Raw genomic sequence first — 15,259 nt, forward strand, 5'->3', positions numbered from 1 at the left:
CTGGAACTTTATCAGTTAAACCACTGAACCTGTATAAGTTACTGAGAACGTACGGCTCGACCTGTTTACAGAAGAACGCCCAACTTAAAATAGCTATTTAAAGGGAATATAACCTCCGGTTTTTGGTGTGGAACACCAACGTTTGCAGCTCTCGCCGCTTCTACCTTTGGCTTTAGAAATGTTTGGCGCCACTGTTCAGGGAAATTTGTAAAATCGAAGGGGTCTTCCATAAAGCGTGCTTTGCAGGTTATATTCCCTTTAAACTGAAACAGTGATAGGGTTGTTGATTTTTTTAATAAAAAAATCGATTTATTTGATTTCAATCGGATTTTTATCGATATCAATAATTTTTTGATGATATAGGTTTTTTTCTTGCCATATTATTGATATATAATTTGAGTCCAGCGGTACAGTAAACTAAAAATTAAATTAATCTTTATTAAATCTTTAAATAAATTTTAGATTTGCACTGACATTGCTAGACGTTGGTACATTTAAAGGCATTGTAAGTCGCTAGATGACTTGGTGGTGTATTGGGTATTAGCCTAGCTGATTAATATTACTATTATTATGATAAAAATAATAGGTGATTTAAATAAATTAGTTAAAAAAATCACATTATTTAAATCAAGTGTCGAGTACTTAAATATTATTTTTCTCGGAAAAATTATGGATAATAAAAGCATTAATTTGCTACTTATTTTTAATTAAAAAGTTGAACCGTTAAATTCAGCTTTAATAAGGTAATTAAATAAATACTTAAATTCCAGATTAAATAAATTTCGGCAACTCTACTTATAAAAGTTTAATGGAGAGATAAAATAAATAGAAAATTAGATGGCGTTATACAACTAATTACATGGGAGATATGAGCTTGTGTAGACCGGTAGCCTTGTACGTTCTCAGTATGATTAAATAGTTTTTGGATTAACTCATCATACTTTGATAGAAAGAGATTAAAATGAAACTTAATGAAATAGTAATAAAAAAACATGAAGATATGAGCTTAGGTAGCCTTGTACGTTCTCAGTAGGCTAAGTTTTTCTTGGATTAACTCATATTTAGATAGACATCAATTCTAATGAAACATAATTAAAGTAACATGTAAAGTAACTTGATTACAAATTTCAACTTGAGAGTTAAAAAATTAACGATAAAAAAATGATTTCGTTAAATAGATCATTTCGATTTCGTACACGTAAATATGCAAATAATCTAGAACCACTTAATAAAAAAAATATCTAGCTATTTAGAAACAATAGCACGCCAAACTCCAATTGCGGAAAACGCGAGTCCGTATGCAAATAAGATTTAAGACGGGATAACCTCACCCGCTACCGCCTTGGATGGCTGGTCGGCCCACTTTACTTTTAACCTTTCAATCTCAGGTAAAGTTAATTTATCGCATAGAGACATCCGAATTGGCAAACCGACCGCTTTTATATAGAGCGAGGAAAAACGACAAGTTAACCAGTTACCGTTGGCAAGGGCGTGGGCAATTCAAAGTCTATATCGTAGCTATCATATTTAAGGGGTACGCTATAACAATTGTATATCAGATCACTCTCTCCTTGGGACGCATGTACTTATCCCAGGTAAGTTCCGTCCCCCCCGCAATCCCAGGTGTAATTTCAATACCTGTACTAAAAATGACTCACCCATTACGTCATTTGGTCGAGTTCTCACTAGGCAGGTGGATTTGTTGACTTATTTCATATTACATGTATTTTTATTTATTGAAATTGGGCTTCCGAGTTCGAATTAAATTACAGGGTTGCCACAGTTTTTTTACAATCAAATTCCCAGACTTTTACAAGTTTTCCCTGACCATCTCCTGAGATTTTCCCTGACTTCTTTTGTGCCAAGATTTTGCATTTTTTAACCTTTATTTTAGGAAAAGTATCCTATTTGCTACCGAAATAAAATTCCCTGATTTTTAGAGACTAGTTTTAAAAATTCCCTGACATTTCCCTGATTTTTATACTAATTTTTAAAATTCCCTGACATTTCCCTGATTTTTATACTAATTTTTAAAATTCCCTGACATTTCCCTGATTATTAGACTAATTTTTAAAAATCCCTGACATTTCCCTGATTTTTAGACTAATTTTTAAAATTCCCTGACATTTCCCTGATTTTTATACTTTTTAAAATTCCCTGACATTTCCCTGATTATTAGACTAATTTTTAAAATTCCCTGACATTTCCCTGATTTTTATACTAATTTTTAAAATTCCCTGACATTTCCCTGATTTTTATACTAATTTTTAAAATTCCCTGACATTTCCCTGATTATTAGACTAATTTTTAAAAATCCCTGACATTTCCCTGATTTTTAGACTAATTTTTAAAATTCCCTGACATTTCCCTGATTTTTATACTTTTTAAAATTCCCTGACATTTCCCTGATTATTAGACTAATTTTTAAAATTCCCTGACATTTCCCTGATTTTTATACTAATTTTTAAAATTCCCTGACATTTCCCTGATTTTTATACTTTTTAAAAATCCCTGACATTTCCCTGATCTTATGTGGTCCATATTCAAATTCCCTGACTTCTCCAGGAATTTCCGGTTTTCCAGGTACCGTGGCAACCCTGAATTAGTTAGGGTTTCAATTTAATTTTGAGGCTATTGTAATTATGTTTAACCATTTTTATCTAGCCAGGGAATTTAAAAATTAAAATGATATCAATAGTATAAAACGAATGGGTTGAGAATTACACAGAAAATTTTACTAAACGTTGTAAGAAACTCTTTTAAAGTGGGTGAAAGAAACGTTGTGATGAGATTAAAGAGGGTGAAAGAAACGTGATGAGATTAAAATTGGACGAAAGAAACGTTGTGATGAGATTGAAATTGGGTGAAAGAAACGTTGTGATGAGATTAAAATTGGGCGAAAGAAACGTTGGGGTGAGATTACAATTGGGCGAAAGAAACGTTGTGATGAGATTAAAATTGGGCGAAAGAAACGTTGTGATGAGATTAAAATTGGGCGAAAGAAACGTTGTGATGAGATTAAAATTGGGCGAAAGAAACGTTGTGATGATATTAAAATTGGACGAAAGAAACGTTGCGATGCCTACCCCTAAAAGGCAGTGTAAACTAGATCGAAAAATTGCCTGCTACCACGCGTTACCACTTTTTATTAACGTAACTAGCGCCAATCACCTCTAGCTTCCGCAAAAAATTCGTTGTTCTTACTCCCTTTAAACAGAAATAATAATAATCAGCTAGGCTAATACCCAAGGCACCACCTTAGGCCCAAGTCATCGAGCGACTTTTGAAGCCATTAATTTAGGTGGCCGGGTTACAATGCGTAGGAAGGTGGTGGCAAGCCCTTCATGCCACGTGAGCCAACAGCTCCCTACACTCACTATTACCGTTAACCTCGAGAAGTTATTAAGGAAGGAGAAACCGAAGAACTCGGGGGGAAACCCCTTTAACAAACTCAAAGCGGAAGGAGTGGTTCCGAGGTTTCACCCAGTGCCACAAGCTGGGATCGAACCCGGCTCCACTTGCTGCGAGGGGAAAGCGCTAAGTAGGGGTGATGGGATTTTGCCAGGTTCATGGAGAGTTTAAGCCGCATACGTACGAAACGGGTACGTCAATAATTGCTATATGTCTTACAGACGTAATTAGCTCTACTTCGCAGTTGGTGCCGAAACGCTGTTAATTAATTTTGCGTACAGCGTTATATAATGTAATTAAAAACCATTCTGATTCGTGAATTTCATTCTGGAGCTGTGCCAAGCCGCTATGCGCTGAGAAGAAGTTTCGCGTTTCCATCTCTAAACAGGCGACAAAACTTACCTAAACCGAGTATGAAATTATTTCTACTTCGGGGTGATGATGGTCGAGACGATTTTAGGCGATTGAGGTTCACCCCGGTGATGTTTTTCCTTCCCCCCTTTCATGCCGCGGGTGATTGGACCAGATAAGTCATTATCTCTAAGTAGAAATGCATTTTTAGTAACCTAGTATATCCCATCCTACTACATATAGCGTATATCCTACTACACATAGCGTATATCCTACTACACATAGCGTATATCCTACTACACATAGCGTATATCCTACTACACATAGCGTATATCCTACTACACATAGCGTATATCCTACTACACATAGCGTATATCCTACTACACATAGCGTATATCCTACTACACATAGCGTATATCCTACTACACATAGCGTATATCCTACTACACATAGCGTATATCCTACTACACATAGCGTATATCCTACTACACATAGCGTATATCCTACTACACATAGCGTATATCCTACTACACATAGCGTATATCCTACTACACATAGCGTATATCCTACTACACATAGCGTATATCCTACTACACATAGCGTATATCCTACTACACATAGCGTATATCCTACTACACATAGCGTATATCCTACTACACATAGCGTATATCCTACTACACATAGCGTATATCCTACTACACATAGCGTATATCCTACTACACATAGCGTATATCCTACTACACATAGCGTATATCCTACTACACATAGCGTATATCCTACTACACATAGCGTATATCCTACTACACATAGCGTATATCCTACTACACATAGCGTATATCCTACTACACATAGCGTATATCCTACTACACATAGCGTATATCCTACTACACATAGCGTATATCCTACTACACATAGCGTATATCCTACTACACATAGCGTATATCCTACTACACATAGCGTATATCCTACTACACATAGCGTATATCCTACTACACATAGCGTATATCCTACTACACATAGCGTATATCCTACTACACATAGCGTATATCCTACTACACATAGCGTATATCCTACTACACATAGCGTATATCCTACTACACATAGCGTATATCCTACTACACATAGCGTATATCCTACTACACATAGCGTATATCCTACTACACATAGCGTATATCCTACTACACATAGCGTATATCCTACTACACATAGCGTATATCCTACTACACATAGCGTATATCCTACTACACATAGCGTATATCCTACTACACATAGCGTATATCCTACTACACATAGCGTATATCCTACTACACATAGCGTATATCCTACTACACATAGCGTATATTCTACTACACATAGCGTATATCCTACTACACATAGCGTATATCCTACTACACATAGCGTATATCCTACTACACATAGCGTATATCCTACTACACATAGCGTATATCCTACTACACATAGCGTATATCCTACTACACATAGCGTATATCCTACTACACATAGCGTATATCCTACTACACATAGCGTATATCCTACTACACATAGCGTATATCCTACTACACATAGCGTATATCCTACTACACATAGCGTATATCCTACTACACATAGCGTATATCCTACTACACATAGCGTATATCCTACTACACATAGCGTATATCCTACTACACATAGCGTATATCCTACTACACATAGCGTATATCCTACTACACATAGCGTATATCCTACTACACATAGCGTATATCCTACTACACATAGCGTATATCCTACTACACATAGCGTATATCCTACTACACATAGCGTATATCCTACTACACATAGCGTATATCCTACTACACATAGCGTATATCCTACTACACATAGCGTATATCCTACTACACATAGCGTATATCCTACTACACATAGCGTATATCCTACTACACATAGCGTATATCCTACTACACATAGCGTATATCCTACTACACATAGCGTATATCCTACTACACATAGCGTATATCCTACTACACATAGCGTATATCCTACTACACATAGCGTATATCCTACTACACATAGCGTATATCCTACTACACATAGCGTATATCCTACTACACATAGCGTATATCCTACTACACATAGCGTATATCCTACTACACATAGCGTATATCCTACTACACATAGCGTATATCCTACTACACATAGCGTATATCCTACTACACATAGCGTATATCCTACTACACATAGCGTATATCCTACTACACATAGCGTATATCCTACTACACATAGCGTATATCCTACTACACATAGCGTATATCCTACTACACATAGCGTATATCCTACTACACATAGCGTATATCCTACTACACAGCGTATATCCTACTACACATAGCGTATATCCTACTACACATAGCGTATATCCTACTACACATAGCGTATATCCTACTACACAGCGTATATCCTACTACACACAGCGTATATCCTACTACACATAGCGTATATCCTACTACACATAGCGTATATCCTACTACACATAGCGTATATCCTACTACACATAGCGTATATCCTACTACACATAGCGTATATCCTACTACACATAGCGTATATCCTACTACACATAGCGTATATCCTACTACACATAGCGTATATCCTACTACACATAGCGTATATCCTACTACACATAGCGTATATCCTACTACACATAGCGTATATCCTACTACACATAGCGTATATCCTACTACACATAGCGTATATCCTACTACACATAGCGTATATCCTACTACACATAGCGTATATCCTACTACACATAGCGTATATCCTACTACACATAGCGTATATCCTACTACACATAGCGTATATCCTACTACACATAGCGTATATCCTACTACACATAGCGTATATCCTACTACACATAGCGTATATCCTACTACACATAGCGTATATCCTACTACACATAGCGTATATCCTACTACACATAGCGTATATCCTACTACACATAGCATAAATCCTACTACAGGGTTGCCACAATTAGGAGATTCCAATTCCCAGACTTTTCCCTGACCATTTTAAAGAGATTTTCCCCGACTCTTTAATGCAAAAATTTTATTTTATATTTAACTTTTATCAGAAGTTAATAAATTTAAATGTACTTATTTTTCAGTAAAAAAGTTATTGCAAGGTTGAAAAAATTAGCCAAATTTTCAAGGGAATAAATGATAATCACGGAAATTGTCATAGATCTAGATTAAAATTACCTTCAAAAAGTGCCAAGATAAAATTGAATTACCTGACTTTTCCCATACTTTTTACAAATTCTTAAAATTCCCTGACATTTCCCTGACGTGTGGCAACCCTGTACTATGTAAAGCATACCTATCCTACTATATACACTACAAATCTATATTTTTCCGTAAGTATGACACTTAATTATTCACAGTCAAACGTTTCATGAGAGCTATCAGTGGCGTATACAAAGGGTGTGGTTTCCTCCCCCCTACCTTGACGAATTTCTAGGTCACTGCAAGTTAAAATTAACCCACCCTTATACGTACTTTTGCCATGGCAGCTAAGAGCAACAAACACAAGGAGAACGCAGTTAGCCTTTAATCACAGTAACGGTAACTAAGTGCTGTGTACAAATTTCATTGGACGAGCCTTTACGCTGAACGTTTTACGGGCGGGGGGGGGGAGACAATTTCCGATTTTCCCCTTCCGACGGCAGCAGGCGCTTAAAGTTTGCAGCTTTGGCCACTCTTGCCTTTGGCTTTAGAAATGTTTGGCGCCACTGTACAGGGAAATTTGATTTGAAAAGATTGCTTTGCAGGTTATATTCCCTTTAAGCGTCTAACCAATGAAAAATGAATGCGAAAAAATGCACGACTTTAGAAGGGTTGCGTTCTCCTTGTATTTGTTGCTCCTAGGTGGCAGGTAAAAAACACCATACACTACCTCAAACACTTGCGAAAAGTTCCAACTGTTGAATCGAGCATGGTGTTTCCCGAGTTAGACTCAAAAGTGGGTCAAAGCTAGACTCAGCTAAAAATTTAGTGGGAAGACTCTTAACGCGTGAGCAACTATATGAACGACCCCAAAATGTCGCGTGAAGAGAGCCCGCTGTGAACATTGCGTAATCAGTCGTTTTTGGATACGGTGGAAATGCCGACTTAATGTTCGGGTGACAAAATTGACAAGCCGAGACTTTTAGCGTTAATTAATCAAGAGTGTAGCAAGTTTTCGAAAGGAGATGATAGTTTATAAATAAAGCCAAGGTTATTTTGCGTCCACAAAACGGGGTTTCCATTTATTTGAATAACCTATTCTCGTCGATGCTCCGCGTTATAAGACAAACAAATTGGTATTTTCTTCAAAAATAGCGATTTCGCCATATTGTTCATGAAATTGACTTTATTTACACCCTAAAAATTTAACGTTTAACACTTATGCACCAAACGTACGACAAATATTATTTTACAGTTAATATTTAGTGCAGTCAAAGCTACAAGACTCGGGATGGGGGGCAAGATTAGGTTCAACACTGAATCCCCCTTTGTTTATGCCACTGAATGCGCGTGCAAAGTGGAAAATCATCTTTGCACGCAACAATTTCCCCACATTTGCAGAGTAATGACAAAAATTGCCCGCATTTGCATCGAGTAATGACAAAAAATTCCCGCATTTGCACCGAGTAGTGACAAAAATTGCCCGCGTTTGCATCGAGTAATGACAAAAATTGCCCGCGTTTGCACCGAGTAATGACAAACATTGCCCGCGTTTGCACCGAGTAATGACAAACATTGCCCGCGTTTGCACCGAGTAATGACAAACATTGCCCGCGTTTGCACCGAGTAATGACAAACATTGCCCGCGTTTGCACAGAGTAATGAGGAAAATTGCCCGCGTTTGCACCGATTAATGAGGAAAATTGCCCTAATTTTTACCGTGTAATGATAATATTTGCGGCATTGTTACCGTGTAATGATAACAATTGTCCTCATTTGCACACCCACTTCAAAAAATATCTACCAAAATGCTTTAAATAAAATTTCGCTCAAAAATTTAATAAAAAATATTGACTCTTTAAAGTAGTACTTTAACATTTTAACTTCTTTTAAGTACCATGTTATTGCAGGAAACATTCAAAAATACTGTAAACCCGACTGAAAAATTTTATATCAACGGTCAAATCAGCTACTACAAGATAAAAATACTAATATTTTATTTTATAAACCAGGAGAATAATAAATCTAAGTAAACGCGAAAATATTAAAAATGTGACGACAAATTAGACCAGGAAAAAGATTTTAAAAAAAATACAGCTTAAAAATCAGTCAACATAATCAGAGGGAAAAAAACCTGAAGGTCTTCGACTCTGTAACGTCCTTCTATCAAAAAAAAGTAAAAAACTAAAATCCTACCCCGGGCCAAAGTAGATGAAATTTCCCCCTTTACCGAAGCGGGCCGTTTCTTGGCGGCGAGTACCCGAAACCCAGTCCGGGGACTGATAAACGCGTTTTCCCATTAGATTACGGGCATTCCGTTAGAGTGGATTTTAGGCTTAACTTTAAAACCGTTTGACGATACAATTGGAAATCTTCAAGAATGAAAAGCGGGTCTTTAACTCATCGGAATTGTAGTACATAATTGAAAATTAAATCATCATAAAGATAACTTACCTGGAAAGTTAACAGGAAGTGTTTGAACTAGCCGCACCACTTCCGAGAAAATTTCGACGTTTACTGCTGTTTCTAATTTCGGAAGTTGATGTCACGATAAGCCAATTGCCTCGCTCCGTTTGGAAAAAGAGAGTGATGTCAGCGTCGACCAATCACAAGACGCCGTTGGAGCAGGGTTGACGGGTTCGCTCTAAGAGGAGAAAAATAACATTTTTTAAAAACGGTTTGTTTTTCACAAATTCGAACGTCAAATAACGTTACATTAGTAATGTAAACCGTTGGAAATTTACCAGACGATTTTTATAAATTTTCTAGCTAATAAAAAGTCAAAATATACGGTTTTTAGTGGTTATAGTGGTTAGATCTTTTTTTACGAGTGTCTGTATTGATTTGTTAGAGAAGGTAGTGACATCTATATTTACTTGCGAATGCCAATAACGGCCAAGTTGTTATTTTTAACCGAAAATCAGTAACATAGGTTAGCCTCGAACACATACAAATTAAGGTTAATTTTACAAATTTAAAATAATAATAAAATAAATTGAAATATAACATGCTGCCATCTAAGTGACTGAATATTAACTAATTTTTGGCGGGGAAAATTCAAGATGGTTCTCGAACATTTTTTACCCGTTGGAGTTTCCAAATTAACCGAGGAAAATTCTGCATTATTAATTGGAGATACTAATACGTAAGGTTTAAGACATTTTAACCGTTAATTTTTCACATCGTAACTCTCGGACTTATTCTAATAACTTTAATTTTCAGATTCAAAACCACTCTGCTTTTTCAAGCCAGCATTACCGCAGCTACGGAAGGCGAACAAGTTATCTTCATACGTCCCGAACCTTTGAAAACTTTACCATGCCATGTTCATGGTCTACCGAAACCTGTACCATCAGCCACTCAACATATCAAACTATTTTATCTGAAAACGGCCCAAGATCTGAAAAAATATCTGAGTAGGATACACAAGGAACCTTCACAGCCTGGGTTCATCATCGTAGACGATTTAAATTTTTACATTAAAGAACACCTAGAACAAGTAAGATCAAATTGACCTCTATATTACATTGTTATATTCGCACTGAATTTTTTTTGTAGTTCGAGAACCACTCCTTCGAACAGACAGCAGCGTGTCTTTCAGCGTTGATAAAAGATGCGGCTGATTTCTGTACCAAAAAGAGGTAAGAAACTTTTAAATGATCGCCATCTAGCGGAAATAATAAATACAAACAATTACAGGGCTGCCAGATGTCACTACCTCGTTTCTATCACGCCACACGTATCAACCTCGTCGATTGGATCAATTTTCTTTAATCAAGCTTGGACTATAGTGATTAAATCCCGTTCAAACGAGGACAAAACGTTGTCCATGTTTATTAATACGAACAAAGACGTTCAAATTACATTCCATTTACCTGAAAATTGTGAAGAAATATTTCTGGACAGTGTAATAGAAGTGCCATCCATGAAATAAAATGGTCTTTATAAGTTTAAACCCTAAGAAGAACGCCCCTCCATTGTTATAGGATAGTCCAAAATGGCCCCCTTCCTTAGCTATGGCCAGAGCACAGGAGCTCTTCATTGCCATTGGCTAGAGCCAAACGACCTATCAGAACTTCATTTCCATTTAATATTGAGAAACGGTCCCTTCATTGGCAGAGCCAAAAACCTTCATTGCCATTGGATAATGAAAAACGGTCCCTTCATTGCCATTGGCTAGAGCCAAACGACCTTTCAGAACTTCATTACCATTGGATAATGAAAAACGGTCCCTTCATTGCCATTGGCTAGATCCAAACGACCTTTCAGACCTTCATTGCCATTGGATAATGAGAACCGGTCGTTTGATTTCAGCCAACTGCTTGAAATTGGTTGAAAGGAGCAAGGCCTATCTATTGTTTCACCAATAATTTTTCATTTCCTTAATAAGAAACATTTATTCAAATATAATTCATTTTAAAACAATTCATAATTTGGATATAAGATTAATTTTAACATCAAATTCTATAAAAATACTAATGCATTAATTTCGTAATAATGCACGAAATTAAGAGGACTTTTTGTTATCGCGCCAGACAACATAATTGAGTGTAGTGGCAGCGCCTAACCACATCAAATATGGTAACATCAACAATGACGCAGTCTTATTGATAGGTCGAAACATCAAAATGCATCCAAGAACAGTACCACCTAGTGCAACTATTTCAACCAAGGCCTGTGTAACAAAACATTACCATATTAAAGACAAAAGATTAAATCTGTTTGCTATCCCTAAGCTGTTGGAAGCTAAACTATACCCAACATTTTACTGTACACTAACAAGGAGACTACCCGAGGTGGTTATCTCCGATTTGGTTCAAACTCGGATGGTAAGTAGACCTACATGTAAATTGAAAATCCCTAAAAGGGTGGACAAGAATGGGCTTTCGTTTTGCCATGGCAACCAAAAATGTTTTTCACAACTTAAAAACTAATTTTCTCTATGAAAATTAACAGGGGAAAATCGAAGATTTTTAGGGTCCCCCTTAACAATATTTTTCAAAAAATTAAAAAAGATTCATCAATCAGATACATAATTCAGATCATGGCTAAATCTGGTACATTTGGACCAATATATGTTAATTTTGGTTAATATGAGAAAATATACATTTATTGGGTAAATACGAGTAATCAGTTTTTAAGATGTTAAAAACATTTTTGGTTGCCATGGCAAAACGAAAGCCCATTCTTGTCCACCCTTTTAGGGATTTTCAAGTTACATGAAGGTCTACTTACCATCCGAATTTGAACCAAATCGAAGATAACCACCTCGGGTAGTCTACTTGTCAGTTCCAGCAAAAGTGTTGCTGGACATTGACTGTAAACCGCTCAGGGACAGGCCAAAAGTATTCGCCTATTAATCATCAAATTCAAAGAGCAAAGGAACGCACAAATAAGGCCAATAAATAAACGCAAGCCAATGAAAAACACCACAATTACAAAGTGCAATAGCAAATGCAGTATGAAATACCACAAATATCGAACTGGTTGAATAGGACAAACAAATACAATTACATCACAGTAAAGAAACCTAAAACCAGCCAAAATCTAGAAACCCAACTTCGCAGAAAAGAACTAACAAAACTCTTATAGAAGGGCCAATGCATCATTTGGAAAAACTTGGCCCAATTTCACTAAGCTCCTCTCTTTCGTACGTCTCGATAGCAAATACGACCAATGAAATGCTGGCATGTTTCAAACCCTATTTCCAAAATTTAAACGATTATGTGGCCCTTTAACTGTGAAAAGAACTATCATAAACAAATTTTGTAGAAAAATCAAGATGTTAAAATGTTAATTCGCAACCGAAACTAGTCTAGGTGGCGTAACGGGGCTAGCTTCTCAGAGGTTGCACCTATGATCTAGCGTCTGCTACAGACAAATTAAAAAGTCATAACAACCTTTTTTTCTTATATAAACATATTAAAATACAAGAAAATGATGCAAAAAAAATTATTATTTCTAAAGTTAAAATTATGAATAACGATGAGGAAAATCAAAAGCGTCTGCTTTAGCCGGTACCTATCTAGTTTTCAATGGCGAACCAAAGGGGGCGTAGTAATAGTTTTCAGTCATGAATAGCAATAACAATTAAGCATAAATTTTAATCTTGAGACTGGTGATTATGTACAAATAGAAAGCAATAGCAATGACGCTACTCGCATCAAACTAATAACTCACCCATCCCATTTGGTGATAATGAAAGAAAATAGGTGTCCACATCCAATTAAGAGCCAGACTGGTACCGTAAAGTGCTAATGGTAACTTGGCTTTACCATCAAAGCCTCCACCATCTCTCCAAACTAAGTACGAAGCGTAGCCCATGCCAGAATATAAGGCAGTCCAAACCGGGCCAAAAGCACGGTTCGGTGGTCTCCAATCTGGCTTTTTCAAATTCTGAAAATTTCATAAACGAGTAACTTATTAGTTATTATTAGTGTGGTTATATCTTCCAGCGTACAAGCTGTCAACTTACCTCATACCAATTTTTGATTTCCTTACGCGTTATTAACGCACCAAGTATCCCACCAATGTGGGGTACCGTTACTGCAACAATTGCGTGATAGTTAATTTTCTCTAAAGCCATTATCTGAAAAATATAAATGGGCTTTTAAAATTGAGATATAACCATTTAAAGCAAAATAAATCCAACTTGCTAAATCTTCAAGACTTATTTAACAGGCAAGTGAGATGCTTTTGAAAGTTACATAAGCTAATGAAACCCAAATTTAGTATCTTACGTTATCAGGGCCCAGGGGCCTCCCAAGTCAACAAAATGTCTAGAATGTTCCAAGCACAAGGATGTTACGCAATGTGGGAAATACAAAGGAGGTGGTTCTGTATTTTACAGTTTTAAGACTTTTCCCGAATTTTTCCTCATTCGTCAACTTTGACCTTAAAGTTACCAAATATTCAATAACTAAAATTATATAACGCTCATTTGTCGCAGAGATGTTCAACGCTTTTTTGCGTACAATTCGCGACTAAACTATTTATTATGGCAAATTAAACGCTTACGTCAGTCAGAGATAGATGGCGGCACGCTCGTTAATTTCAAACGGATTGAGCTCCGAGTTTAGGAGCCACTAAAGTTTCGGCGGTAATTTTAATTCACAAGAATAATGAGTTTGGTTATTAAACGAAAAATTCAGGATTCGCGATTGAAGAGAATAGGCAGGTTATGTCACCCTTCGAAAACGTGTAGATGGAACTTTCACGGTTTTGCATAGAGCCGCCAACATAAATTATCTTTAATAAGAAACCCCAAAAACTAACTCCACAACAAATACGATATTTTTCAAAGCAAAATATCCTAGCTTCATGTTAACAAACATAGATGTATCCCTACTCAACGTAGCCCGTCCTTGGAAAATATGACAGTGTGTTGGTTAATTTTTAGCACTCAGGTGTTAAATAATGAATTGCTTATTGTGTTAGATCAAAAGACAAGTGGCACGCGTCATTATTGCTTTGTTGGCGCTAGTTACGTTAAAAACAAGTAGAAGCCCGTTTTAGCAGGCAATTTTTATATTTAGAATATGCTCCCTCCATTGAATTGGGAATAATATTGCTAGAATTACAATTACGATTTCGGTTCCCATGGTTACGCGGGACCTGTTCTGATAAGACTGTACGAAATTCATCTTTATAATTAGGTGGTAGCGCCATCTATATTTTGTAAAGTTACATGGCTAAAAATAAATAATAATTATTAGCTAACTCACCGTAACTTGAGTTAAAAAGGATCGTGTTGACAGAATAAAATTATTTTTAAACAACTTCAAAGGTTTGTTTGTTACGAGAAATCATCTTTATAATTAGGTGGTAGCGCCATCTATATTTTGTAAAGTTACATGGCTAAAAATAAATAATAATTATTAGCTAACTCACCGTAACTTGAGTTAAAAAGGATCGTGTTGACAGAATAAAATTATTTTTAAACAACTTCAAAGGTTTGTTTGTTACGAGAAATCATCTTTATAATTAGGTGGTAGCGCCATCTATATTTTGTAAAGTTACATGGCTAAAAATAAATAATAATTATTAGCTAACTCACCGTAACTTGAGTTAAAAAGGATCGTGTTGACAGAATAAAATTATTTTTAAACAACTTCAAAGGTTTGTTTGTTACGAGAAATCAAAGATAATCTAGACTACGTACCCTAGATTGGAAATGCGGCGAGATTCCTACGGGCTCCCGTCTAACCACACAATTCCCTAGTTGCGGGGGGCAATGTAATAGCGAGGGGGTAAAAAGTCTGAAAAATTCTGTTCGGTTCAGTTTTAAATCTCGTATCTGCGGTCGGTGC

At 36.4% G+C, this 15,259-nt stretch overlaps 3 protein-coding genes across 10 annotated transcripts in view; 1 reads left to right on the top strand and 2 right to left on the bottom strand.

Annotated features, from left to right (window-relative positions):
- The window catches only part of LOC149958392 (uncharacterized), a 48,409-nt gene extending 38,864 nt beyond the window's left edge, over positions 1-9,545 (bottom strand). For 2 of the 3 annotated variants that reach the window (XM_090165809.1, XM_090165808.1), the window contains exon 1: positions 9,405-9,545. The gene's annotated coding sequence lies outside the window, so the exon portion shown is untranslated. The remainder of the gene's footprint in view (positions 1-9,404) is intronic. The other variant, XM_090165811.1, reaches the window with a different exon arrangement.
- On the top strand, positions 9,484-10,905 carry LOC149958393 (uncharacterized). Of its 2 annotated transcripts, XM_090165815.1 has the most exons (5): positions 9,484-9,627; positions 10,013-10,095; positions 10,173-10,449; positions 10,509-10,591; positions 10,650-10,905. In XM_090165815.1, exons 2-5 carry the CDS (start codon positions 10,013-10,015, stop codon positions 10,882-10,884), a joined length of 678 nt encoding a protein of 225 aa, XP_090021941.1. In that variant the 5' UTR covers positions 9,484-9,627; the 3' UTR covers positions 10,885-10,905. The 2 variants fall into 2 exon arrangements, with proteins under 2 accessions (XP_090021941.1, XP_090021940.1); XM_090165814.1 differs by lacking the exon at positions 9,484-9,627 and having other exon boundaries at positions 9,773-10,095.
- A 458-nt stretch (positions 10,906-11,363) lies between these two features.
- On the bottom strand, positions 11,364-14,761 carry Tspo (Translocator protein). 5 transcript variants are annotated; one of them, XM_090165820.1, is made up of 4 exons: positions 14,675-14,761; positions 13,426-13,539; positions 13,131-13,346; positions 11,364-11,625 (listed from the first exon to the last, which is right to left on the bottom strand). In XM_090165820.1, exons 2-4 carry the CDS (start codon positions 13,534-13,536, stop codon positions 11,458-11,460), a joined length of 495 nt encoding a protein of 164 aa, XP_090021946.1. In that variant the 5' UTR covers positions 13,537-13,539; positions 14,675-14,761; the 3' UTR covers positions 11,364-11,457. The 5 variants fall into 5 exon arrangements, with proteins under 5 accessions (XP_090021946.1, XP_090021947.1, XP_090021944.1 ...); XM_090165821.1 differs by lacking the exon at positions 14,675-14,761 and adding an exon at positions 13,968-14,230; XM_090165818.1 differs by lacking the exon at positions 14,675-14,761 and adding an exon at positions 13,607-13,936.
- Between the last annotated feature and the right edge of the window lie 498 nt (positions 14,762-15,259).

This window comes from Leiobunum rupestre, chromosome 2 (genome assembly GCF_980474605.1).
Source record: "Leiobunum rupestre chromosome 2, qqLeiRupe1.1.hap1, whole genome shotgun sequence".
NCBI classification, from domain to species: Eukaryota; Metazoa; Arthropoda; class Arachnida; order Opiliones; family Sclerosomatidae; genus Leiobunum; species Leiobunum rupestre.

Coding starts and splice junctions, on each gene's coding strand:
- Tspo (XM_090165820.1), bottom strand. CDS start 13,536: ATGGCTTTAGAGAAAATTAACTATCACGCAATTGTTGCAGTAACGGTA. Junction 13,347..13,425: donor AAATCAAAAATTGGTATGAG/GTAAGTTGACAG, acceptor TGAAATTTTCAG/AATTTGAAAAAGCCAGATTG. Junction 11,626..13,130: donor ATTATCACCAAATGGGATGG/GTGAGTTATTAG, acceptor TTTGTTACACAG/GCCTTGGTTGAAATAGTTGC.
- LOC149958393 (XM_090165815.1), top strand. CDS start 10,013: ATGGTTCTCGAACATTTTTTACCCGTTGGAGTTTCCAAATTAACCGAG. Junction 10,096..10,172: donor TTAATTGGAGATACTAATAC/GTAAGGTTTAAG, acceptor TTTAATTTTCAG/ATTCAAAACCACTCTGCTTT. Junction 10,450..10,508: donor TTAAAGAACACCTAGAACAA/GTAAGATCAAAT, acceptor TTTTTTTTGTAG/TTCGAGAACCACTCCTTCGA.